The sequence below is a fragment of the Ambystoma mexicanum genome, chromosome 7p, assembly GCF_040938575.1.
Source record: "Ambystoma mexicanum isolate Mex_15411 chromosome 7p, UKY_AmexF1_1, whole genome shotgun sequence".
Lineage (NCBI taxonomy): Eukaryota > Metazoa > Chordata > Amphibia > Caudata > Ambystomatidae > Ambystoma > Ambystoma mexicanum.
Window position 1 is genome coordinate 657,559,748 of NC_090939.1, and position 27,102 is coordinate 657,586,849.

General features: G+C 47.9%; 1 protein-coding gene across 3 annotated transcripts in view; it reads right to left on the bottom strand.

Moving 5' to 3' along the window:
- Positions 1-27,102, bottom strand: part of TBC1D8 (TBC1 domain family member 8) — a 1,594,530-nt gene that overhangs the window by 868,412 nt on the left and 699,016 nt on the right. For all 3 annotated transcript variants that reach the window (XM_069636713.1, XM_069636714.1, XM_069636711.1), the window contains exon 8: positions 11,686-11,844. In XM_069636713.1, coding sequence (XP_069492814.1) covers positions 11,686-11,844 — 159 coding nt within the window. The remainder of the gene's footprint in view (positions 1-11,685; positions 11,845-27,102) is intronic.

Sequence of the window (27,102 nt, forward strand, 5' to 3'; positions counted from 1 at the left end):
GGCCCAAGAGATCGGTTGGGGGTGTAGCCCTCATCTTCCCAGAATGGATTCCTGCCTCCGTCACTCCTACGCAAACCTATTCCTCTTTTGAATGCCTCGCCTGCCGGCTCTCTCTCCCCTAGTCATTCCCTTACTGTGGCTACTGTATATCGACCACCTGGTCAGATTTCTTCCTTCCTCTCTGAGTGGGCGGACCTCTCATCCTCACTCTTGGCCTCAACTACTCAACTCCTCCTCCTTGGAGACTTCAACATCCACCTGGATGCCTCCTGTCCCCCCCTCTGGACTCTTTCGCGACCTCTGCGACTCTCTCACTCACCATTCTCCCCTCTGGCCCGACTCATTCCGCAGGGCACAATCTCGATGTTCTGATCTCCTCTGACCTCCCACTCTCTGTCCCCCTCTCCACTCCTCTCTCCTGGAGTGATCACTTTCTCCTATCCTCCCACCTCACCCTCCCTACCCCCCAGGCCAAGCCACCTCCATCACTGCCACCCACGAAGCGTGTGTCAGTTGAGGCTTTCGCCACCACCTTCTCACCCCCGCCTCCCCCTTTGGCTGACTCTCACCCTGACACAGCCCTTCCATGCTCCACTCTTCTATATCTGATACACTTGATATCCTTTCCCTTGTCATGAGAATCCGCCTGAAGCCCAAAGCCAAGTGTAACTCCTGGTATGACCCGGATCTCGTCACCCTAAAACGCAAGTGCAGGGTGGCCGAGAGGAAATGGCGTGCTTCATGTTCAACCTCTGACAAATTGGCCTGCTGCCTGCTGCAAAGGCGATACCGGCTCTCTGTCCTCACCAAGAAGAGAGCTCATATCCAAGCCTGTGTCTCTGAGGCATCTAACAACTCGGCTGAACTCTTTCAAATCTGCAAGGAACTAGCCAATCCTGCTGCAGTCTCTACCTCTCCTGTACCTTCCCAGACCCTCTGCACGGCACTGGCTTCTCACTTCATTTCAAAAACACAGGATATCTTGTCCTCACTCTCCTCCTATCGCCTCCCTTCCTCCATTCCCTGCTCTTCTTCTGGCTCTTCTTCGGCCACCCCTCTCCTTCTCTGCCTTTCCCCTTTTCTCTGCAGACGAGGTTTCTAGACAAGTTCGATCTATGAAAGTCTCGTCGAAACAGGTTCACCCCTGTTCCTCCAAAGCTATTAAGGATCACATCGAGTCCCTGGCTCCTGCCCTGGCTGATTTCTGCAATCACTCCTTCGCCACTGGAGTCTTCCCATCCCCCCTGAAGTCCTCCCTTGTGCACCCTCTTCTTAAGAAACCCTCTGCCGACCCCTCCTGCCCGGCTAACTATCGCCCTATCTCCATCACTCCCTTCCTGGGCAAGCTCCTAGAGAAACTGGCCATCTCCCAGCTTAATCTCCACACTGAATCTGTTGGTTGTCTCCATGACCATCAGTCTGGCTTCAGAGCTGCCAAAAGCACGGAAACTGCTCTCCTGAACATCCGTGAAGACCTGCTCTCCAACCTTGACTCCAACACCCCATGTGTCCTCATCTTGCTTGATCTCTCTTCTGCCTTTGATACTGTCAACGATGCCACCCTGCTCATCTGTCTATGTGAAAACCTGTGAATCACTGGTCAGGGTCTGGCGTGGCTGACCTCTTTCCTCTCCAACCGACCCTCCCAAGTCCACCTTGGGTCCTTCCTCTCCGATATCTTTCTCTCTACCTCTGGTGTCCCCCAGGGGTCTAACCTCTCTCCCTGGCTGTTCAACCAATACCTGGCACTCTTACCCATCGCGTCGCCTGCCCCAGTTTTCAGTGCTATGCAGATGATACCCAGCTCATTTTCGGGCTACCCTCGGCCTCCTTCTCTCCTTCCCTCATCTCTGACTGTCTGTCTGCTATCCAGGAGTGGTGTGCCGCCAATGACCTCTGCCTCAATGCCAGTAAGACTGAGATTTTACTCACTGGCACACCCACTCCCTCCTTCCCTGCAGCTCCCTGGCCGGCCTCTCTTGGCCCTCTTCCTGCTCCCACCTGCAAGGCTAAAAACCTTGGGGTCATCTTCGACTCCACACTCTCCTTCTCTCCTCACATCTCTGACGTCTCTAAGAAGTCACACTACCAACTACACCTCCTCAGAGGTAGTCTTCCTTTCCTCTCCTTCCCCCAGAAGCTCACCTGGTTCTCTCTAAGCTGGACTATTGTAACAGCGTCTATCTAAATCTTCCTGTCTCTACTCTGCGCCATCTGCAACTTATCCAGAACAGGACTGCGAGACTTGTCCTTGGCCTCAAGCCCAGGGATCGTATCTCTCCAAGACTGAAATCTCTGCACTAGCTCCCAGTGGATGCGAGGATTAAGTTCAAAACCCTCTGCATTGTCCACAAGGCATACTGGGGCCTGGGGCCGCATTACCTTCAACTCTTCTCTTCCCAAATATCTTCCTTCACAAGCTCTTCGCTCATCCGCCTCAAACTCCCTCAGGGTCAGTCGCTTCTCCAAGCAACGAGTTGGTGGTAGATCACTCTTCAGCAGGGGCCTCCCTCTGGAACAGCCTTCCTGCCTCCCTGAAACTTGAGGAGAACCATCTCCGGTTCCGCAAGCACCTCAAAACCTTCCTCTTTGCTTCTGCATTCTCTCCCCCTCTGCCCTGCTGAATTCCTGGCTGAAACTGCACTGGTTACCTGGCCACCCGTTCTGATCTCCGGCCCAGGCACACCTGCACTGCCTCCTTGGCAACCCCTGCACCTGGGGACTGTTACTCTGGATCCCTACAGTCCCCCACCAGCAATTATGCTGCTCTTACCTTGCACTTGCCACCATCTGGCCTTTTTTATTTATCTTATTTATTCAACTATCCCTGTACTGCACTTTCCCCTCTCCCTTCCCCCACCCACTTTTCCCTTTCCCCCTTCCCATGCACTTGCGCAATCTGAATGACACTTGGCCTAGTAGGATCATTGTCTATCTCCCCTCTGTTTCCCCCTCCCTTGTCTCGTCGCGCCTCGAAACACGTGTGTATAGGCGCGTTATAAATGCCAAATCATATCATAGCGCACACAGACCGTTGGCTTCAGTTCTGTTTTTCACGCGTACATCCAATTTTATTTTTGTGTGTACCTTACGCAAGACAGGTACTCACCCTGAAAGAACAAACTATTAACAATTAAATTCTACTGCGGGGTAGGTAAGGAGGGGCAATGCGGAATACATGGGAGGAACAATCAATCGAAAGAACGTTACTACAGGTAAGTAACTTGTTCTTCAGATGGATTGTGTCCTCCTACGTATTCCTCATCTTTTGATACACTCTCAAAGCAGTGTTGCATTTCTGGAAGAGGGAGTAAGTATTTAGAAGTTCCTTATTGGCTTGTGTGTACTGAATGTAACATCGCCTTCCCAAACCCACCGTCCCGGCCTGAGGAAGAGTCCAGGCAGTAATGCTTTGTAAATGTGTGAGCGGAGGACCATGTGGCCGCTGCACAAATATCCTGAATTGGTACTTGTCTCTGTAAAGCAGAGGAAGTAGCAATGCCCCTGGTCCAATGAGCCCTCAGACCCTCAGGAGGATCTTTTCCAGCTAATCTATAGAAAATCCTAAAATAATCAAGCTAGATAAGGTTTGTTTTGTGACCGTCATACCCACCTTATTGACTGTGTAGCCAACAAAAAGTTAATCATCCTGTCTTAACTTAGACATCCTGGAAATGTAGAAGCTAAGTGCACGCCTTGGGTCAAGCATATGTAAATCCCTCAGGAGGCAACACATTTGTCAATCCCTTCAGAAATGGTATCGTTGGCTGCATTTTGAAGAAAGATACCTCTTCAGAGGAGTGCTTTAAAATAGATAGCGCAGCCAGACACCCTCTAATTGTGCCAACCTGGAGCCCCAGATTAGCCATGTAACAAGAAAGATAAACCATAGGTCTGCTGCATGTAAAAGGGTCCCCTTTCTTGTCCCTGCACCAGCTGCAGAACTTGCTCCAATGACAGCAGTACAAGGATTTTGTTGCTGGCCTTCTGGCCAAAAGCAACATCTCAATTATGTCACCCGGGGGGGGGGGGGGTCCCAATCCTTATATCTCAACCTCTCAGGGCTTTTCGTTGTACTTGTTGTACTGAGGTCGTGCTGTCATCTCCCAACTCTCCCAACTCCTTGTCACGAGTTTCTAGAGACAAATACCCCCCGCAAACCTCCCCAGAATCCCATCTGACCCATGGGGCCTCACAGTTAGTATTCATATGTTGGCATTTGGTGTGTTAAATAGATTTTTGGGGGGAGAATGTCACGTTTCACTTGAATCATATAAAGCATACCTTTATCAAACAATATCTTTTATTATTTAGTATGGGAAAAAAACCTACAAGCTATTTTTTTTTGGGGGGAATGGCATTCTGTTATATGTTATATGTACTCTGCAAGATGGGGTGACAATAACTCAACATTTGTAGTATTTCTATTTAACATATTTCTCTAAGGATTCTTATATTGCTGGAGAAGAACAAGTTACTTTCTTACCTGGTAACGTTCTTTCAATGGGATGGTCGGATGACGTATTCCATATCTATGATAGGTAATGTCCACAGCTGTGCTGCTTCGGAAAATCTTTGGCGTCTGCGTCCTGCGTCGATGACGTCGATGCGCCGTCCCCAAGGACCTCCTCCGACGGCCAACGTCACCCGATGTGGTAAGTAGGACGCACGACGCCCATAGCCTCAGTTATACTTTTTTCCCAGAACGTGTGCCACCAGTTTTCTGCCAGTCAGACACACAAGGCCTTGGGGAACGCAAGCTGCAATCGCAAAAGAAATTCTGCAGAGGGGAAGCAGGGAGGGAGCGATATGGAATACGTCGTCGGACCATCCCATCGAAAGAACGTTACCAGGTAAGAAAGTAACTTCTTCTTCGAGGGGATAGGGTCCTCCGACATATTCCATATCTATGACAGACTCCCAAAGCAGTACCAAGCAAGGAGGTGGGAAAGAATTTAGAATACAAATTTAGCATGCCCAATCAAATTGCGGAATAGAGAACTGCCTTGCCAAAGGCCAGATCGATCTTGCCCTCTGATGGAATCGAGGGAATAGTGACGTACAAAAGTATGTACTGAAGCCCAGGTGGCTGCATCACAGATGTGACGAATAGGAACTCCCCTCTGCAGGGCAGTAGACGCAGCCACTCCTATGGTAGAATGGACCCGCAAGCCAGCCGGAGGGTCCTTACCCGCCAAGCGGTAACACTCGGAGATAGCTAAAATAATCCAACGAGACAAAGTCTGTTTCGTCACAGCTTGTCCCAAACGCTTTCCAGCGTAACCAATGAAAAGTTGATCGTCCACTCTGACCCGGGACATGCGCGAGATATAAAAGCTCAACGCTCTCCTAGGATCAAGCCTATGGAGCCTCTCCTCTTCCTTACCAGGATGTGGAGGAGGATAGAACGCCAGAAGAACAACCTTCTGGCTCAAATGAAATTCGGAAACCACCTTCGGAAGAAAAGAAGGACGAACTCTAAGGACAACCCTGTCCTTGTGAAACACAGTGAAGGGTGGCTTAACTGAAAGTGCCTGTAACTCACTCACTCTGCGAGCGGAAGTAACCGCAACTAAAAACACAGTTTTCAGAGTTAACAGCCTCAAAGGGCAAGAATGTAAAGGCTCAAACGGAGCACCCATAAGAAACTTAAGAACAAGGTTCAAATCCCAACCTGGCACCAAAAAAGGTGACGGAGGGAACACATTAGTGAGCCCTTTCAAAAACTGCAAAATTAAAGGAATCTTAAAATAGGAACACTCTTCAGACTAGCGCTTAAATATGGACAGCGCCGCCAAGTAACCTTTAATGGTCCCCACTTGCAAGCCCCTGTGGGCCAAAGAAAGCAAAAAAGACAAAACCATGGGAATGTCGCATTCAAGAGGATCCACATGCTGAACTCTGCACCAGTCGCAGAACTTTCTCCAACGGCAACGGTACAGAGACTTTGTTGCCGGCCGCCTGGCCGAGAGCAACACCTCCATCACGTCTTCAGGGAGGTCCCCAATCCTTATACCTCAACCTTTCAGAAGCCAAGCATGAAGATTGAGGGATCTGACCTTTGGATGGAGAACCTGACCCCCCTCCCGTGAGAGCAGATCGTCTCGGTAGAGAAGACGACGTGGAGGGCAGATGGAGAAGTCTAGAAGGTCCGGGTACCACGTCCTCTGGGCCCACGCCGGAGCAATGAGGATAATCTGGGAACCGAACCTCTGTAACCTCCGCAACACTTGCAGGATGACGGGGACTGGAGGAAATGCGTACAGCAGTGGGAATGACCACTCCACCACGAATGCGTCTCCTAAGGCTCCTTTTGGAGGAAATTCCCGCGAGCAAAACCTTTCGCACTTCCGGTTGACACTGGAGGCGAAGAGATCCACTTGAGGGGTCCCCCAAAGGACGAAGATCTCCAGGAGAATCTCCTGAGCCAGCTCCCACTCGTGAGAGATCGTGCTCTGCCTGCTCAGAGCGTCCGCCGTCTCGTTGTAGTCTCCGGCCAGACGAACTGCCGAGATCGAAACTTCCTGCTGGATGGCCCAGAACTCGAGCTGCATCGCCTCCCTGCACAGCGGAAGTGACCCTGCGCACCCCTTTTTGTTGAGGTAGTGCATGGCCACCGTGTTGTCCATCAGAATCAGGACACTCTTCCCGCGCACAGTCGGCAGAAAAGCCTTCAGGGCAAGCCTGACGGCCCTCAGCTCCAACAGATTGATATGGAGTCTGGACTCCGACGGAGACCAACGACCGCTGACTGTCAGCTCGTTGGCATGAGCTCCCCATCCCGTGAGGGATGCGTCCGTCACGATAGTCACCTCCGCCCAGGGCAGCCAAAATGGGGCACCCTTCATCAGATTGCCCTCGACGGCCCACCACAGAAGGTCCCGGGCTACCGAGGGCGGCACCAGAACAGGGTCCGACAGCCTGCCGGAGGACTGAGACCACTGCAGCTTCAGTGCCCACTGCAAAGATCTCATCCGCAGACGAGCCTCTGGCACCAGAAGAATGCAGGATGCTGGGAGAGTCTGGGCAAACTGAAACTTGTGCACCATCTGCTGAATGTGAAGAGCCCTCAACTGAGAAGGAAAACACTGCCCCAGGGACGTGTCGAGCACTGCTCCGATGTACTGGAGCCGCTGCGTTGGTGTCAAATAGGACTTCTTTCAATTGAGGGAGAAGCCCAGCCTGTGAAGGGAGTGGCAGGTGATGGACAGATGATCCAGGACTTGCTCGGGAGAGCTCCTCCTGATCAACCAATCGTCCAGGTAGGGGTAGACGTGAATCCCCCCTTTCCTAAGATGCGCTGCCACCACCACCATGAGCTTGGTGAAAACCCTCGGGGCGGAGGTCAATCCGAACGGCAGGACCCGAAACTGAAAGTGCGAGTCGCCAACCGCAAACCTCAGGTACTTCTTGTGCTTGGGATGGATCGGCACATGGAAGTAAGCATCCCTGAGGTCGAGAGTCACCAACCAGTCCTGAGGTTGAAGGGCCTGGAGGACTTGAGAAAGAGTCACCATCTTGAACTTGTCCTTCCTGAGGAGTTTGTTCAAACCGCGCAAGTCCATGATGGATCTCAATCCCCCGTCTTTCTTTGAAATCAAAAAATAAGGGGAATACCATCCCTTGTTCCTCTCCGCTACAGGCACCAGTTCTATGGCGCCTTTCTCCAGCAGGGCTTTAATTTCCTGCGCAAGGAGCGGATCCGGACTCTTCAAAGAGAGGTTCACTGGTGGATTGTCGTGAGGCCTCTGCCGAAAAGGAAGACAGTAGCCGTGGGTTATGATCTCCAGAACCCACACATCCGAAGTAATGGCTTGCCACTCTACAAGATGCTGCGCCAGCCTTCCCCCAACCGGCGAACCATGGGACCTGGCCTCATGACTGAGTGGTAGCGGCTGCGGCATTGCCTGAGGGCAAAGAGGCAAATGCCTGAGCGGCCGTGGCACCTCGAGTACCTTTGTTTCCACCTCTGGCACTCTTACGATGGCCTCTTTGACTGCTAGCTCCTCTCGCTTTACTGAAGGACGAGTAATAGCGAAAGGAACCTCCCCTCCATTGCTGTCCCCTAGGATGAAAAGGCGGAGGTTGGCGAACTGCAGCGCCCAACGACTTCGCTGCAGCTTTGGAGGTCTGCAACCTCTCAAGGCTCTCGTCAGCCTTGCTGCCAAAAAGGTGTTCACCGTCAAAGGGCATGTTGACGAGCCGGGACTGCACATCAGGAGCGAACCCAGACTTCCTCAACCACGCAAACCTGCGCATTACGGTGCTCGCCGCCATCGACCGGCTGACACAATCCGCCAAGTCCAAACCCGACTGAACGGCCTCACACATGGCAACCTTGCCATCCTGAACCATAGCAAAGAAACCATCCCGTTCGTCCCCTTCGGGAATATGATCAGCCGCTAATGCAACACACTTCCACAGAGTGTGTGTGAAACGAGACAAGGCACATATGGAGATGGCCGCCTGAAGCGCCATACCCCCAGAAGAAAACACTTTCTTTGCCCAGCCGTCAAAACGTTTGTCGTCCCTATCTGGAGGGATGGTAGGATACAACGCCTGCACCACCAAACTCTCCGGGGTGGGGTGCCTAGACAAGTAGCAGGGGTCGCTACTGGCTGGACGGTATTTTCGCGACAAAGACTTACCAACTGCCGGGAGACTCTCCGGAGCAGTCCAAGCCGCCGCCACCCTTCTCTGCAAAGCCATATGAAAAGGCTAAACCGGGTCAGTGGGTGGATCGAGATCAAGGATGTCCGTGAGATCATCCTGAACGAGGAGGGAGCTGACCAACCCAAGTACTCAGTAACCCGAGACATAAGGCGCCGATATGACGAATCGGCATGAGTGCCAGGCTCTGGCAGACAAAACTCCACCTCCTGAGAGGTGTCCAGTCCACTGTCATCATGCAGTGACTGCCTCAGGTCATCAAACTGACTATGGCCCGAGATAAGGGCATCCGGAACCGGAACCAGGCCGCCATCAGAGCCTTCATCACCCTCTGAAATGTACTCCAGGCGGGGAGAGGAAGACCTCTGCGGACCAAAGCAGTGCCGGACCTTAGCCATAGCCTTTTTAGGGGCAAACCCTGTGCCACGGGACCTCTCTGACACCACCGCCTCGAAAGGCGTCGAGGGCGCCGAGCGAGTCGGCGTCGACAGAAAAGGCGTCTACGTCAGCTGCAACGCCTCCAGCATCTGCGGCATCGACACAGTCCTCGAAGCCGGAGCTCCGAGCGTGTCTCTCGACAACCTGGGCGCCAACGGCGTCGACGACCCCCTCGAAGACGGAACCTCGAGAGAAATCGTCACGACTTCGGCGCCACAGGCGTCGACGTCTTCTTCGAAGACGGCACAGGATCACGCGGTATCGAGCGCGTCGAGGACCGGGACCTGGAACGGGCAAGGCGAGAACCGCTACCCTTGTTCGAGCGGGACCTCTCCCGCGAGCCGTGCCGACCACCCGTGCCCGAAGGCGTACAGGCGGTTTCTCTCGACCGGTGCCGACCGACCCCACTCGGAGGCGCAGACGGACCGGTGCCCTGCGATTCCAGAATCGCTAGCATCTGCTTCCCGAAGGAAGCCCATTCCTCTGGTGTCGCTTGCATGGAGGGATAAGCGACCCGCCGACGGGCGGAGTCCTCGGAAGAGGACGGGGAAGGCGACCTATGCCGGCGCTTCCTGGAATGCCTAGAAGAGGCGGAGGAGTGGCGCGACCGTCTCCTGGAAGGAGACCCACCGGACTTCCGACGACGACGCAGAGAGTCACCCCTCGAGTCATCGGTCGAAAGCCCCGCAGACCTCGACTTCCGGGGCTTAGACACCCGACCTACCGACAGTTTCTTCTTGCGTTCTCGCAAGGCCTTCGCAGTGAGCGACTGGCAGTCGACACAGTCGTCCGTATCGTGGGCCTCCCCGAGGCACCAGAGGCAGGCGTTGTGCGAGTCCATGACAGACATCTTGGACCCACAGTCCCCGCAGTTCTTGAAGCCCGGACGCCGGGTCGAAGATGAGAAAGACATCGCCACAAACAGGTCTTCACACCAACCGAACAGGTTCAACGAACCGAGAAAGAAAACAGCAACTCAAACGAGTCGAGGCGTACCGAGATTCACGAAGCAAACACGTTCGCGGAAAAAACGGAACTGAGGCTATGGGCGTCGTGCGTCCTACTTATCACATAGGGTGACGTCGGCCGTCGGAAGAGGTCCTCGGGGACGGCGCATCGACGTCATCGACGCAGGACGCAGACGCCAAAGATTTTCCGAAGCAGCACAGCTGTGGACATTACCTGTCATAGATATGGAATACGTCGGAGGACCCAATCCCCTCGAACTTTAATTATGATGTATGTACTTTTCAGGTCTGATTTATAAAACAGGGTATTGTTGAAAGCCACACGTTGTGGCGAGAAGGGGAAAGGATCAGAGGATTGTTGTGATTTACCCGGTCCATGGATGTTGGTCCATGGTCCATGGATGTGGGAAGATAAGTTGCTGGACTGAAGAGGTTCTACCTGGCCCTGTGATGATTTTCAGGGTGCAAGTTGAGATTACATGTGGGTTGACAGCGTCCGCCTACTTTTTTCACAGTACCAACTCCATCTTCCTTGGGTGTTTTTGAGGACAGCATGCAAAAAAGCTTGTTTTCGCCCACCAGGATTTGAACCCACAAAACCACATGGAAGTGTCTTCAAAGCCCACGTCTTGCATTGGTATTCTGCTTTCCATAAAATATTTCAATATAGATTTTTGGGTTAAAAGGTGCACACATTTATACTTTGCCAGCAGTGTTGAAGGAAGATATCCTCAATCTGTTTGTTTCTTCTTTGGGTATTGACGATTCATTTTATGAAAGTGAATGCTCATTTCTATTTTGAATTTTCCTCCTTTAGGAAAGGCCAATTGAATTAACTTTGCATATTTCACTTTAGGATACATTTAGTGCCTGTTCGTATGTTAATGATCCCCCACCATATTTTCTGGACTTGAGCCCTATTGATGACATCTGAAGTGTTGGGGAATTGATCATTCAGACTGCCTCAATGCCTTTCCAGTAAGTAGGGTTTGTTACGATTGCACTAACCTGGAGAAAAAGCAGGTTGCCCTGTCTGGCATAGGGCCAATCCCTGCTCTTACATCCTTGGAACCTGCAGTCACATTAGGTATGTTTGGATTACTTACCGGTGGTCTTCATAACTTTGTGTCTTGCTCTTCCTCCTCACAGTACTTTCTTTTGAGGTATCCATCTGAACAAATGATTCAGCTCATTGGGTAGGCTAAAATAAAACTCAGTCCCGATATTGCTAAAACCGTAATATTACATTTCAGATATTTAACACGAGTTCATTTCATCCCCACGGATACTAATTTTGTGACATTTTCTGCAATGCAAATAAAGGGCCGCCACAAACCCTGGGGCCATCCCTGAGGAGCACTGACGACCACATTTCACGAACATTTGCGGTAAAGGAAGCGCGCACGGACGGAGCAAGTTGTTACAATAAACATGTCCTGCAATGGGTTAAAGAGCCAAGAACAAAACAATCCGAATATGATTAGAAGGGGAAACATAGCGCATTTTTCTCTTTCTGAAACAAAGGCTTGCTTCAGAAAGGAGGAAGCGCTCGTGTAAATGGTGTGCTGTTCTTGGCAGGCACCAGAAGGCCAATCATTCAAGTGCATACCATTGTGGAATCGGGATTCTCGGTTCCTGTTTGATGAAACGCCGCCATCAGTGCTTCTGCATTCAGCAAGTGGTTGTTCTCCTTTTCGTTCAGGTCCTCGCCGGGTGAAACGGCCATCCCAAAATGCCCAAACTCTTCAAACCTAAACAAGGGAGAGTTCTGCAAGACAACAACACGTGTGTCATAAATTCCCTCTCTTCAGACAGACACCGATAACAGACCATAACTACCATCTTGCCATTTTTAATTAAGTTCTGTTTTTGCAAAAGCAAACAAGTTTAATGCACACAAATGATTGCATCACAGCTCAACACTAGGAATCATGAATATTCGCCAAATCTAACGTATCTACCAGAAATTATAATTTTTATGAAAATATCTTTCAAATTACTATCCAAATTACTATCCAATATTGGTGTTGAACTCATTAGCAAACATAAGAAAAAATAAAATTAAAAACGGTGGCAGGTGACATTTTTCTCGGTATTGGATCCTAAATGCTTGGAGAATTCAGGGAAACGCAGGCCATTTCTAGCCAGATGCTACCTGTAGTTCTTAAGGACCACGGGCTATGTAGTTACAACTAAGTAGAAGTGGTTCAAGAGGACAGGATTCCCTCCAGTAAGCACACAGTGGAGTCTACCAGTCCCCAGGGAGGTTTGCTGGTATCAGTGCTTTTAGTATACACTTGAATGTGTTCCAACGGATTACCGGTGTCAGATTTGGGTAGCTCATTCAAGTTAGTGGATGGGTAGATGGCAAGAGATCCACCCCCTCATCCTGTTTATTCCTTGGCACTCCGGCCATTTGCCAGCTACTGCCAGCATATGCCCAGTGAGGACCATCATTAGTCAAGGCGTACCATGTTAGGCTGGTATTCACACCATAGTGCAGGTATTTCTGCTAATTAGACGGCCACGGTAGTGGCTGTGTAGTTATGGTTAAGTTGCTAAACCCATAGGAAGAGCACTTTTTGGGCAGCTTATAACTTCGCTCCCCCTGGACGATTCCTCACCAGACTTTGCAAAAAAAGTATTTGTGCCACTCTGCATTTTTTTGCAAAGTTTGGTGATGTTTGGTTGGGGGGGTCCCAAAACATCTTTTTTTTCCCATAGAATGAATGGGGGAAAAACTTTGCGCACGCCTACAGCCCAAACCGCTGGACCATTTTCACCAAACGCGTGCTTTGTAAATTTGGTGCCAATCCGTCCAGTAGTTTTCTTTAAAACGACCAAAAAGTATGTCTGAAAAAGTGTCCGCCGATTGGCTGGAGTGAGGCGTGATGTGCGTCAGATTGTTTCGATGCGCCCGCCATCTTTCATTCGTGTTTTGGTGTACGCGGACATCGCCGCAAAAACATATAAAACAACACAACATTGCACTTGTTAAACTTATTTAATACTGTCTCGGAAGGTGAGGGTTAATGAGGCTGGGATGGGATGTGGCAGCGGGAAGTGAAAAAGTGGTGTTTTTTTGTCACCAAAGTCATACGGTAAATTGGAAGTTGCTGCTCAATATAGTGTCCGTAAAGTACAGACGAAGAATTAATGTGTCTGTGTTACAATGTATTTAAAATAATATTGCAGTCAGACTGGCGCCCTAGAGTTTGAAATCTGAGGCAGCCACCTGCACTTTGTGATGGAAACAGCGGGTCTGCAAGTGTATGGGAGTACCATTTCTCATGAATGCATTGAGACATGTTGCAAAGTCAGAATGTATTTGCATTCTGAGTGAAGGTCACTTGCTTTGCTTTTTTGGTTGCAAGCTCAGTAGGCCCACGCATCCGACTGAACCCATAAGGGTCAGTTGTTTTTTGACCTTGAGCGAAAGGGAAAATTCAGTAAGAATGCAGGGAGTGAAAGTTTGCAAAAAATACCATTTGATAAGGTTATGTATTCATTTGGTGCAAGTACATTGCTGTCTGAGTTTGACAAAGACAATGGAGACGGTGAATATTGTGTAAGTTTACTTTTGATGACTCTACATGGGAACGAGATTTCATTTTTTATTACATGAACATTCATTTTGGCAATGTACCTGAAGTACTATTTTTCTGTGTAGATGTCATTTTTTTTTTAGTTATTGAGAGTGCAGATTCTCTGCGTTTGAAGGCTATCATTAGATTCATCCATGTTCAACGCTAATATGTCTTTAAAATGTATTGTATGACCACATCGATTTGTGTATCAGTTTCTATGTTCTTTTTGTCTTTTTTTAAATTGTTTGCTAAAGGTTGGGTATTGATACGTATTTTTTGTTATGTTTTCCGAACAGGTACATCCTGCCTTACTGTGATTGCCATGGATTCCAGATGCCAAGTGATGGCTTCTTCGCACGCCAGATGCACGTACTCGTGACCGGCTGCCTAACAGTAACTGTTTTGTGGGACGATCGTGCAGGACCCATTTGTCCGTACCTGGAGTGGCCATTAGGAGTAACATAACATCCTTTATGGTGGTGTAGGCTGAAGCTCATGCCGACTTCTTGGAATTCACTGTGCGACCGAAGCGGTTGCTTTATCGAAAATGAATACTTTGCGTATGGGAAAAGAACAACGTGTGCCTCACGATTAACATTTTTGATGACGACCGAAGAAACAAAGTTAGTATTTGTTTGAACATGGGAATAGTCTGATGGTCTCGGACAGTTTATTGTGAAATAAAAGTAGTTTACAAATTGTAAAGTGTTAATGTTTTCTTTTAAAAAACAGATTATCATTTCAAAATGTGATGTGCTACGTTGTATGTCGCTGTGTGTTTATTTTCAGGTTCTGCGTCAAGGCACGTAGGTGCTCATGGGCGCATTTGGCTATGCTGCACAGGAACGTCATCCAAAAAAGGTGTAGAATATCATTAGGGTTGGTTATGTGACGAGATGTGGGAGTGTTTTCGTATTTGACAAGTGTCGTAATGTAGTTAGAAAAAAATAGCGGTATACCTTTACTGACTAAGGGGTAGGCTGTAGCCATGGGGAGTGGGTAGAATGTCGGGGTCATGGTATAAGGTCATGATCCGCACAATGTGGCTACTGCCCATGAGCAGAAGGGAGAAAAGATAGGATTACAGTGGCCATGTCCACTAGGGAGTGGCTTTGTGGTAAAGTTGTTCGACATTAAGATACATTTGAAAGGTAAGAAAAAAGTGCTTGTGGTTACATGTTAACAGGGTTTCCTTTTTGCAAGCTGCCATGGAAAGTGAAGAGAGGCCGTGTATGGAACACCCGCCTTCCCTTTCTATGGTGGCCATCTTGGAAAAGGATTTTGTTTTCTAATCCGGGAGGCGACAGGCGTCCCGGATTAGGACGAAAAATCGTCTTTTTTTGTAGCATGGGTTACTGCTTTGGATATCTACATTGTTTACGGCATTCATCCCCCATTTTAGGGGTAGAAGGGGGGTAATGATCTATACATCGCGTTATGCACTCTCGCTTCGATTAGGCTGATAACTTGGTCTGCTGGCCCTTTATTCCCCGTTCCAGTCACTGGAACTGAGGACGAACGCTACAATATTACCATTAGCATAACACAAACTACAAATGGAAATGTTGGAAAATCTTATTGCGTCTATGTACTTTACTGAGAAATATAAAGTAGATTAAGTGTGTGCGATTTGTTTTATTTATATTGTTAAACTGTAAAAGGTGGTTCTTAAAGGAACATTTGTGATGTCATCTTTGATGTCCTGGATGTTAGTCTTAGCAGTGCACAGTGGTGGCGCGAGTTATGGTTGCTTAGCTTACCATAACTGGCGAATTTCAGGTGTTTTTCGGTTTTACTTGAAACCATAACGTCCCTTTAACAAAGTTTTTTTTCTGAATTTCATAGGTTTTTGGTAGCGCAACTTAACCATAACGTACCTTTAACAACATTTTTTGACTGAATTTCATAGGTTTTTGGCAGCGCCACTTAACCATAACGTCCCTTTAACAAAGTTTTTTTTACAGAATCTATATAGGCTTGTAATCAAAAGCATTTAAGCATCGGTTAAAGGTCCCCAATACCCAATTAACAGAACCCAATGGGATTCAGGGAGAATATAACCATAACACATGAAGTCCATACGGTAATTAATCTATTTAAACCAAATCAATTACCCACATGTGCAGAGTAAAGTCACCAATATCTGTCACAATAGTTAACCTAGATTGGAGCAAACGAATCATTTACCAGCACAAAGTCTGTTTTTATTTTTTTTAACAAATATGCATAACATTTTATAAAATCTGTTAAAAAAAATGGAAAATAGAAAACACGCCTGCATTATTGCCTCAAAGAAAGATCATGTATTTGTACCACATTAATTTCAGAAATTCAATCACTCCACGCATTTCTAGTGTATTATTAAGAGCAGCAGCAAGATAGCGAAAACAAAGAATACAAGTGTAGTCCACGTTAACTCATATTTTCATATATGTGACAGAAAAATCAAGACAGATACGTCATATGCATTGGACTAAATACTTATGCTGATGTCCGAACTGAAAAATGTCTTATTTTAAAATGTTCTTTAGATCAAAGTCAGCAGGCCACTTAATACAGTAAGACCTACTAGTTTCACCTAGCGATCTAATTAATCATATTGAAGGAGATTAGAGCCTTCATCAGTGCCTCAATTAATTTAGTGAACACTCTGTAACAATTGAAAATAGAAAAGTTCTATCCAGAAGTAAGTATTCATACTGTGAAAGAAGGGTTGCTGCAATTTAGGGTAAAATCCGTAGGACCAACAGCCAGATTTAATTCTGATGGACTAATGGAGAAGCAAAGAATTACCTCCCCTATAATATGGGTGGTGAATTTAATCCTTCAGAGGTTCTAATGTAATATATATACAGTTCCATTTCTAATAATTCTTAGAGCTATTTTGGCAAAAACACTGTAAATATTGTGGTTTAAATATTCAATGCTTTGTCACCTCTAGTCCCAAAGGTCAATCTAATGAGGCAAACATGTTTGCGAAGGAATGTTCAGCACAGTTACAATGTTGCTCAACTGTGGCTCTCAGCGCAATAAGAATTGGAGCCCATAGTGGCAGCTGTTACCTTATTGCCGCTAATAAAAAGAAAACTGCAGCGAGGTCACTGCTTGTTGCCAGAATCCAGCTCCTCGCACAATGTAGTTAATCCAACTGGGATCTGTGACAGAGTCGTAGACTAGAACAAGCTGATAACAGAGTGCAAATATGCACACCATTTCCAGGATATCATCAAAACCCCACATGTATGGCACTTACCATCTCAAAGACCAATTCTCACGCCACTGCCAAATATATGGCCAGTTAGCAAAGCATTGAAAGTTTTCATTATGCTTACAGTGACTCAGCTGAAAGGTTTCAGAACACTCCTTTTTGGGTTTGGCTAATTTTTGTGACTCTTTCGCCACAAAATTGCCGAAACCATTTTTACAGGAGAGACAGGGAATGGGGGGTTCTGAATTGACAACAATCTGGTTGGCATAGCAACCGATAATGCCACAGCATGAAACTGCCACATCACTAAAAAATCTCTTTTTCCAAACTCCTCTGCAGTACTACCCAATGAGGAGTTCCCTAACAATATTTGCTCCTATCAGCAGCTTTGTAAGAAGTAAGTCAGGTGCTGGGTTTCCCATTTCCGAGCTGCGGAGCGATTTTATTTTTGGGTTACTTTTGATAGCATTTCTGTTTTTTGTCCTCCTGAGGCTGCCTCAATACTACCGCCCACCCAACACACCCATTATATGTGCTGGCTGGGTTTTGTTGGGCTATTTTGTGATACTTTTCCAGAGGCTTCTTGGTTGTGCATGTTTTTTGCCCCAAACAACTATCCCCATCCACCTTCTCTAGCCCCACCTACCCACCATCTCTACGCCCAACACCCACCCTAAACCCACTCACCATAACACCACTCCCACCCTACTCTCTAGCCTCACCCATTCTACCCCGACTCTCTATCCCCACTTACCCCATCCCAACTCTCTCAACCCCCACCCAACCCCACTCTCTACCCCACCCACTCACCCTACCTCCATGCTCTCTACCCCCCATGCCTACCCTTGATCTCTACCTCCACCCACTGTACTCCCACTCTCTCTAACCACACCCACCCACCATAAACCCTCTCATCCTTCCTCACACTCTTGCTTTATTTCTCACTGTCTCACTCTCTCACTCATATTTCCCCTTGCTCATCAATGGTACCCTCTCTCTCAATCACTTCCTCCCTTGCTCTATTCTCCTTCTCATTCTCTTGCACACCTGTGTTAGGGAAGATTCCCATTTATGTGTAATTTCCCCTCCAGTTGTGTACCCCCCAACTTTCAAGTGGAATTTAGACATCTGACACTCCTAGTGTAAAGGGTATTTTAGTATCAATAAAATTAATTTTTTGTGTCTATTTAGTTAGAATTTTTGTTATAATTTAACGTGCAGGGGAGTAAAGAAACAACCCTAGCATATGGGTTGTGAATACAGTAGAAACAGAATAAGTTCCCTATTTGGGAACTCCCGTCCCCTGCACACTATCTATGGCTAGAAAAGCCCAGTATTTTTAGAATCTCAAACCAAAAATTATTTTCAATGGAAATATAGCAGTCACATAACATTCCATACAAGAGAATGTCCTGTTAAATGAGAATTATATTAGGGATAAACATTAATTAAAACTTCACAGAGGGTTTTCAATTTTTCTCAAAACAATGTATTATTCCATACAGGTATGCCCAACGCGTTTCGAGATCAACTCTCTTCATCAGGGGCTGTTAATTCATTCAACTTTCAAAATCTATAAATGCAAGAACGAAATTCAGACATATCTGTCAGTTGACTTATGTACCAAAAGTTTAAAAAGTGTGCACATAAACATATCATTGTACATTTGTGAATACAACGGAAAGTCTGGTTAATTTCGGTTGCAATCAATACTGGAACACAAATAGTCTCTTATTAGAGTCATCCTGTATAATTTGAAGACATAGCTAGCAATTCTGTTGAACTTCTAATGAAACAGATGTACATAATCATAAAAATACACATATTCATGTTTGGATATATTTTGCACTTGAGTATTTAGAAAAATTTCAACCAGATTAGCATCTAGTATGGAAGACAACCTAACTAAGGTTGTATATACAGTGGGTGATAAGAAAAGAAAACCAAGTAATCAAAGCATACCATGTGCTCATATTGCTGTGTAATATCTAGATAGGTATATCCAAGTGTTTTTCAGTTCTGACTCCAAGTATCATGAGGTAGGGGAACATTTGGAAACATCAATGGGAAGAACAAGTTACTTCTTACCTGGTAACGTTCTTTCGATGGGATGTTCCTCCGACGTATTCCTTATCTTAGATGATTTGTCTCCAGCTTGCTGGCCTCGGGAAATGTTTTGTCTGTAGATGGCGCTGCGTGTCGACGTCCGCCGAGTTGGTGTCCCTCGACAGCCACTGTATCGGCGCCGACGTCACCATGCCCATAAATAGCCACGCGCGGCATCCGTTGCTCAGTTCCGTTTTGTAGCATAAGAAGTCTTGCATGAATTGGCTATTGACCTTGAAGGAGCGTGAGCTGCAACCACAAGGGAAGTATTACTGCGGGGATGGATGGGAGGGGCGATGAGGAATACGTCGGAGGAACATCCCATCGAAAGAACGTTACCAGGTAAGAAGTAACTTGTTCTTCGAAGGGATTGTGTCCTCTGACGTATTCCTTATCTTAGATAGACTCCCATAGCAGTGGCATGTAATTGGAGGTGGGAGTAAGAATGTCATGTATCCCTTTTAGGAATGGACCGAATGTAATACGGCTTTGCCAAATCTAGTCTCTTGACTAGCGGAGGAATCCAGGTTGTAAAATCATGTGAATGTATGTGCGGACGACTATGTGGCAGCCGCACATATGTCTCGGACCGGTACCCCTCTTTGGAGGGCCGAAGAGGCTGTGATACCCTTGGTTGAATGCGCCCTAAGATTCTGAGGGGGCTCTTTCCCTGCCAGTTTGTAACATTCCAGAATGGCCAAAATAATTCACCTGGAAATGGTCTGTTTGGTTATGGGCAGTCCCAACTTGTGACCCGAGTAGCCTAGAAACAGTTGGTCTGCTTGCCTAATCCTAGCCAGTCTGCTGATGTAAAAGCTTAGAGCTCGCCTTGGGTCCAGCCTATGTAGCCTTTCTTCCTCTTTCCCCGGATGGGGAGGAGGGTAGAACGAAGGTAAGGTAATTTTCTGAGTGATGTGAAATTCAGAAACCACCTTTGGGAGGAAATTAGGCTTCACCTGTAGGACAACTTTGTCCTTATGGAAAATAGTATGGGGGGTTTTACAAGATAGAGCTTGTAATTCGCTCACCCTCCTAGCAGATGTTAGTGCTACTAATAGGACAGTTCGAAGGGAGTACCCATTAGGAAATTTAAGGCTAAATTTAAGTCCCATAAGGGAACTTGGAATGGTCTTGAAGGATAGACATTAGTTAATCCCTTGAGAAATTGTATTACTAAGGGTAGTTTGAAATACGATGGTTCCTCCGCAGTGGGCTTGAAGATTGATAGCGCCGCGAGATAGCCTTTTACAGTGCCAACTTGAAGGCCTGAGTTTGCCAAGTAGAGTAGAAACGATAAAACCGTTGGTGTACCGCATGAAAAAGGGTTGATATTGTTCTCTCTACACCAGCTGCAAAATTTGTTGCAACAGTAGCGGTATAAAGACTTTGTTGATGGCCTAAAGCAACACCTCCATGACGTCATCATCAAGGTCCCAATCCTTGTACCTCAACCTTTCAGAAGCCAAGCGAGAAGGTTGAGCGTTCTTATGTCTGGATGGAGAACCTGACCTCCCTTCTGCGAGTGAAGATTCTCTTTGAGTGGAAGACGGATTGGAGGGCAGATGGACATATCCAGAAGGTCCGGGTACCACGTTCTCCTGGCCCAGTCCGGGGCAATTAGGATCATGGTTTTCTGGAATCTTCTCAACCTCCTGATCATTTCAGGAACAACAGGGACTGGTGGAAACGTGTAAAGGAGTGGAAACTCCCAGTCCACCACGAACGCGTCCCCTAGAGCTCCTCTCGGGGGAAATTCCCTTGAACAGAACAGATCGCACTTCCTGTTGGTACTGGTGTCGAACAGATCCACCTGAGGGGTTCCCCAAAGGGCGAAGATCTCTTGAAGGACTTTCTGAGCTAGCTCCCACTCGTGGGAGACTGTGCTCTGCCTGCTCAGAGCGCCCGCTGTCAAGTTCTTATCTCCGGCTAGGTGAACTGCCGATAGAGATTCCTTCCTGAATTGCCCAAAACCAGAGCTGCATTGCCTCTCTGCACAGTGGCAGTGACCCTACGCCTCCTCTTATGTTGAGTTAGTGCATGGCCACCGTATTGTCCGTCATTATCAGGACATTTCTCCCCTGTACTGATGGCAGTAAAGCTTTCAGCGCTAGTCTGATCGGTCTCAGCTCTAACAGGTTGATGTGTATAATCTGGACTCCGATGGAGACCAACGGCCGCTGATGGTCAAGTCGTTGGCATGGGCTCCCCACCCCGTGCGTGAGGCGTCTGTGACTACTGTTATCTCCGGCCATGGTTGCCAAAACAGTTTTCCTTTCAAGATGTTCTCTGGATAGGCCCACCATTGAAGGTCATGGGCTACCTTGTCAGGAATCCGGAGGAGATCTGTCATTCTTCCTGAGTATTGTGGCCACTGGGTTCTTAGTGCCCACTGGAGAGATCTCATTCTCAGGCGAGCCTCTGGCACAAGGAAGATTCAGGATGCCATGAGGCCTAGCAATCTCAAAAAGTCGAAGGCTGGGAGATGTTGGGCATTTTGAAACTTGTTGACCATCTGCAGAATATCTTGAGCCCTCACCTCTGGTGGCGAGGCTTTTCCCAGGGAAGTGTCCAGGACTGCTCCGATGAACTGGAGTCTCTGTGTTGGTATCATCTGTGACTTCTTTAAATTGAGGGAGAAGCCCAGTGTAACGCTCACCTGGCTCCCACGGAGGCGCTGGTCTGATCTGGGTTGCTGTGGCCTCTTCAAGCGTGATGCGCAGAATTCGGACCACCGATTGAACAGGACCCCCAAATCTTGCTCGTCCGGCCCGTAGGAATATCCTTCTGCAGATGAGAAAGGGGATTAACTGGCTGCTGAATAATGTGCTTGCTCCCCCCTTTCCCCCTTCATTCTCCTCTGACTTCCTCCAAAACCCCCGGTTTAAGCTCACCTTATGGTTTGGAAGGATGAACTCTCCATCCTGCTTCTGATGCAGGGGCGCGCGTTCGTCCAGTTACTTCACTGGTTTTCTGAATGGCGCTGGCAAATCCACTTGACTTTACTGAGCGATACGCCGTGAGTAGGAAGATGCAAAAGTTCAAGTGTGAGCCTCCTTTTATGTTGTATTTTTCTGTCCTTTATTTCAGGTGCAGAACAAAGGCGATGCGTTGAAGGGTTAAATTGCCGGGGTAAAATCCGGTGAGTCAGTGATGAGGGCAACCCCTCTAAATGTCTTTATAGTTCCCCAGTAATGTCTTTTGTCCTTTCCCCATAGGGGCTGGGGTGCGGTACCTGCCAGAGATGTGGCGCCGACCCGAGAAGTGGAATGGCTCACCAAGAATAGCCGGTAAGTAATATGGCTGAAAATCCGGCTTTCCTCTTGTGTTCCCTGGCTCACCTTTTGTCTCTTCTTCTCTCCCTTAGGTGCAGTGCAGAGATGTGGCGACCGGCACTGAGAGCTGCGATGGAGCCGGGCGGCGTCTCGGGAACAGGTGAGTGAAGCGCGGCGCTGCAGCGAGCAACGCAGTGCTTTTAAATGGAAGTCTTCCTTCAGGAATGGTGGCGTGAAGATTCCGGATGCAGGTAAGAAGGTTGAAATAGTTCTTGGTTTTCACCTTTCTCTTCTCTTATTCTCTTACAGGTGTTCCAGGTTCGAGGCGGGCGTGGCTGGAGTCCAGGTGCAGGAGCAGACATGGTGAGCGTTCAGCTGCTGGGATGCAGAACAACGCGAAGCACGTGTGGCTGTCCGGGTGTGGCTTAAATAGCCTTGGAAGAAGTTCCAGGTGAGTATTCTTCCACAGCCCCACCCAAGTAACAAAATAGTTCCTTCAGAAAAATAGTCCCTCCTAAGCCTCATTTGGCTTGGTTCTTCATGCAGCATGGTCTGCATCAGGTGAGTGTGTAGCATGGTCTGCTTCAGGTAAGTGCACCAAACACTTCCCTTTATGAGCCTGGCGCCTATGGCGCCAGGACTGATGTCCAACATGAGCCTGGCGCCAACGGCGCCAGGACAGAGTCCAAAGAGCCCCTATAAAGGGCTGCTGGGCTTTTACCCGGGGGGTGATGCCTGCTCCCGGGGGTGCTGGGCCTGGCCTGGTGCTCCGGGGGTAGGCATCATGACACCCAGTTTGTGAAAGAAGTGGCAGACATAATCTAGCTGGATCTGAGCTTGTTCGGAAGATACAGCTCTGATCAGCCAATCGTCCAGGTAGGGGTAGGCTTGGATCCCTTCCCTCCTTAGACTTGCAGCCACTACCGACATTAGCTTGGTGAAGACCCTCGGGCGGAGGTCAGCCCAAATGGCAGAACTCGAAATTGATAATGAGAGCCGCCAATTGCGAACCTCAGGTATTTCCTGTGTTTGAGATGGATTGGCACATGGAAATAAGCATCCTGGAGGTCCAGAGATACCGGCCAGTCCTGGATCTGGAGGGCCTGAAGGATCTGAGAGAGAGTTACCATCTTGAACCTGTGCTTCCTGAGGAACTTGTTCAATTCTCGTAAGTCCAAGATAGGTCTCAGACCTCCGTCGTCCTTCGGTATGAGAAAGTAGGGGGGAGTACCAGCCCGTGTTCCTCTCCGCTACAGGTACCGGTTCTAGGGCATCTTTCTCTAGCAGGTCTACAATTTCCTGCAAGAGGAGCAGATCTGGAACTTTTAGAGAGCTGTGCCGCGGTAGATGACTCTGAGGGATGCTTAGAAAGGGTAGGCAGTAACCTTGGGCAACTGTCTCCAATGCCCAAGCATCTGATGTAATAGCCTGCCATTCCGTCAGATGGTGAGTTAACCTGCCCCCTACAGGTGTTTTGTGTGGAAAGACCTCAGAGTGGTTTGGGGGCAGCTGATGTAGATGCCGAGGGTAAAGAGGCACCTGCTGCGGCCTTAGTACTTTTGACCCGTCCACTTCAGGTGGATCTCCTTTGGCCTCTTTGAGCCGGCTGTCCTCTGCCTTTCCCGAATGCGGAATAATAGTAAAAGGACTTTCCTCTCCGAGAGGTTCCTGAAGGGCAAAAAGGAGTTTGGTGGATTGCAGCTCCTAAAGATTTTGGTGCTGCTTTAGATGTTTGCAACTTTTCCAGACTGTCATCAGCCTTTTTACCGAATAAAGAAGAGCCGTCAAAGGGCATATTCAAAAGTCTGGCCGGTACATCTGGAGCAAAGCCAGACTTTCGTAACCACGCATGCCTGCGGATTGTAGTACTTGCCGCCATGGCCCTGCTGATACTGTCAGCGGAATCGATGCCAGTTTGAAGAAATTCGCACATGGCATCTTTGCCATCTTTAATGATGTTAAGGAAGGCTTCCCTTTCATCTCCTTCCGGTATGCCGTCAGCCGGTGATGAAGCACACTCCCACAGTGTGTAACTGAACCTGGCGAGCATACAAGTGCCGTTGATGGATTTCAACGCCATACTACAAGCAGAAAATACTTTTTTTTGCCATAGAATCGTACCTTTTGTCATCCCTGTCCTGTGGAACAGTAGGATAAGCGGATCTGCTGCTTCATGAAGTTGCCGCTTGAACCACCAGGCTCTCTGGAGTCGGGTGTTTTGATAAATATTCAGGGTCAGCCGCAGCTACCCTATACTTGGCTGACAATTTTTTATTGACTGCAGGGATAACCTCAGGAGTTTCCCAATTTGATGAAATTTTCCTTTGTAAAGCTGTATGGAAAGGGACCACAGGATCCTCCTGTGGACCTTTATCTAGTATGTCTGTAAGGTCATCCTGTTGAAAAACAGGTGAAGGCGCAGACCAACCCATGAATTCAATAATTCTTGCCATCAGGGTTCTATAGGGGGTTTCGGTATGATCCCCTGGGTCTGGTTTGACAAATTCCACTTCTGAGGAAGTGTCCAATCCACTTGCCTCATTTAGGGATTCTTGTAGGTCTTTCAACCTTCTTTCCTCAGAGGTAAAATCCTCTGAAACAGGTGGTATGGTCCCCTGCAGCCCGAAGGGTCTTTCTTGGTCAGAATCCTCCCCTTCTTCATAGATTGAAGATAATCTGGGGTACTCTGACCTCGGAAATGGTGTAAAACCCATTTCTAAAGCAGAAGGAGCCAAACTTGTCATTATTGGCCTAGAAAACGTCGATGTCATCGACGTCGATGTAAAAGGCTTCGAAGGCGCAGAGAAAGGCGTTGAGAAAACTGGAAGAGGCCTCGAGGAACTCGAGAGGATCGGGATCCTACTCGAGGATGTCGTCGACGTTCTCAGCGTCGTGCTGGAGGCTCTGGGTATAACAGTTGGCTGTGAAGTAGCTGTGGTTTTTTTCTTTTATCGGCGTCTATGTCGGCGACGACGATGGCGTCGATTCGATCGACCGATGCGTTGAAGAACCCTTCGACAACGGCGTCGATGGTGCCGATCCATGAGTCGAAGGGATCTTCGAAGACGGCGTCGAAGATGGTACCTTCCTACCCGATGGCCCGTGGCGCTCTCGGGTGGACACTTTCGCCGGGTGCAACGACTTGCAGCGTTTCGATTTTTTGGGTTTTTCACCCAGGGTATCACCCTCAGCTGTCTTCGAGGGGGTCGAGGCCGCTTTCTCGAAGACGCTCAGCATTTTTTTCCTGAATTCCTCCCACTCAGCCTGAGAGCTGTGTTTTGTGGGGCAGGAGACCCTTTCTGGGGAAACAGAAGCTGACGAGGAAGGGGATCTTCGACGTCTCTTTTTTGAGTGTCTAGATCTCGACAAGTGGTGGGAGCTACTTCGAGATCTAGAATGTGAATGCTTTCGACGGCGAGGAGACGAATGCCTCGACCGAAGAAACTTTCGAGGAGGTTTTGACTGACTTACCTCTCTCGAGCTTCCCCTTGCGCTCCTTCAAAGCTTTCGCCGTCATGGACATGCAGTCCTTACACTCCGAACAATGGTGCTCGACTCCCAAGCACCACAAAGAGATCCTGTGAGGATCCGTTATCGACATTTTCTTTCCGCAGTCTCGACATTTTTTGAAGTCGGACCGCGGAGTCGTCGGTTCGGATGAAGAAGCCATCGAGTATGAGTTGGTTTTATCGAGGAAATATAAGAGGTTTATCTGACTGAACTGACCAATGATACTCCGAGGCCCGCGAAGCGCGGAAAACGGAACTGAGCAATGGACGCCGCGCGTGGCTATTTATGGGCACGGTGACGTTGGCGCCGATACGGTGGCTGTCCAGGGACACCAACTCGGCGGTCGTCGACGCACAGCACCCTCTACAGAGAAATAATTTCCGAGGCCAGCAAGCTGGAGACAAATTATCTAAGATAAGGAATACGTCGGAGGACACAATCCCTTCGAAACTTGAGATATATACCTGTAAAACATGGTCCATGAGAATGAATGGAAATATATGAGGCAAGTCAAAAAGGCACTTACTATAATGGAATACTGCTCACAAACAGTTATAGATACCGCGGACAGGGATGATGGATATAAGCCGCCATGTTTTTTAATACAAAACACACCGCGACTCGAATGGCTTACTTGGATGCCTTCTGTTCCTGTTCCAGTAAGTATTTCTTAGAATTGCTTGCAGCTTTAAATCCATCTCAAACCTCCATCTGTTGAGGTTATTTATTTATTTTATATGGTGCCACTTTTTCCCAGGTCGCCAGCCTTATTCACTGCATCTTGACTGCTCAAAGACCCATTGCCACTGACAGAATCTCCTCTCCATCATCCCTGTCCGGGGTATCTATAACTGTTTTTGAACAGTAGTCCATTATAGTAAGTTCCTTTTTGACTTACCTCATATTTCCATTCATGCTCATGGACCATCTTTTACATGTATATATCTCATGATTCCCATAGATGTTTCGAAATTTTACTATACCACATGATACTTGGAGTCAGAACTGAAAAACACTTGGACATATCTATCTGGATATTACACAGCAATATGAGCACATGGTATGCTTTGATTACTTGGTTTTCTTTTCTTATCACCCACTGTATATACAACCTTAGTTAGGTTGTCTTCCATACTAGATGCTAACTAGGTTGAAATTTTTCTAAATACTCAAGTGCAAATATATCCAAAAATGAATATGTGTATTTTTATGATTATGTTCATCGGTTTCATTAGAAGTTGAACACAATTGCTAGCTATTTCTCCAAATTATACAGGATGACTCTAATAAGAGACTATTTGTGTTCCAGTATTGATTGCAACCGAAATTAACCAGATCTTCCG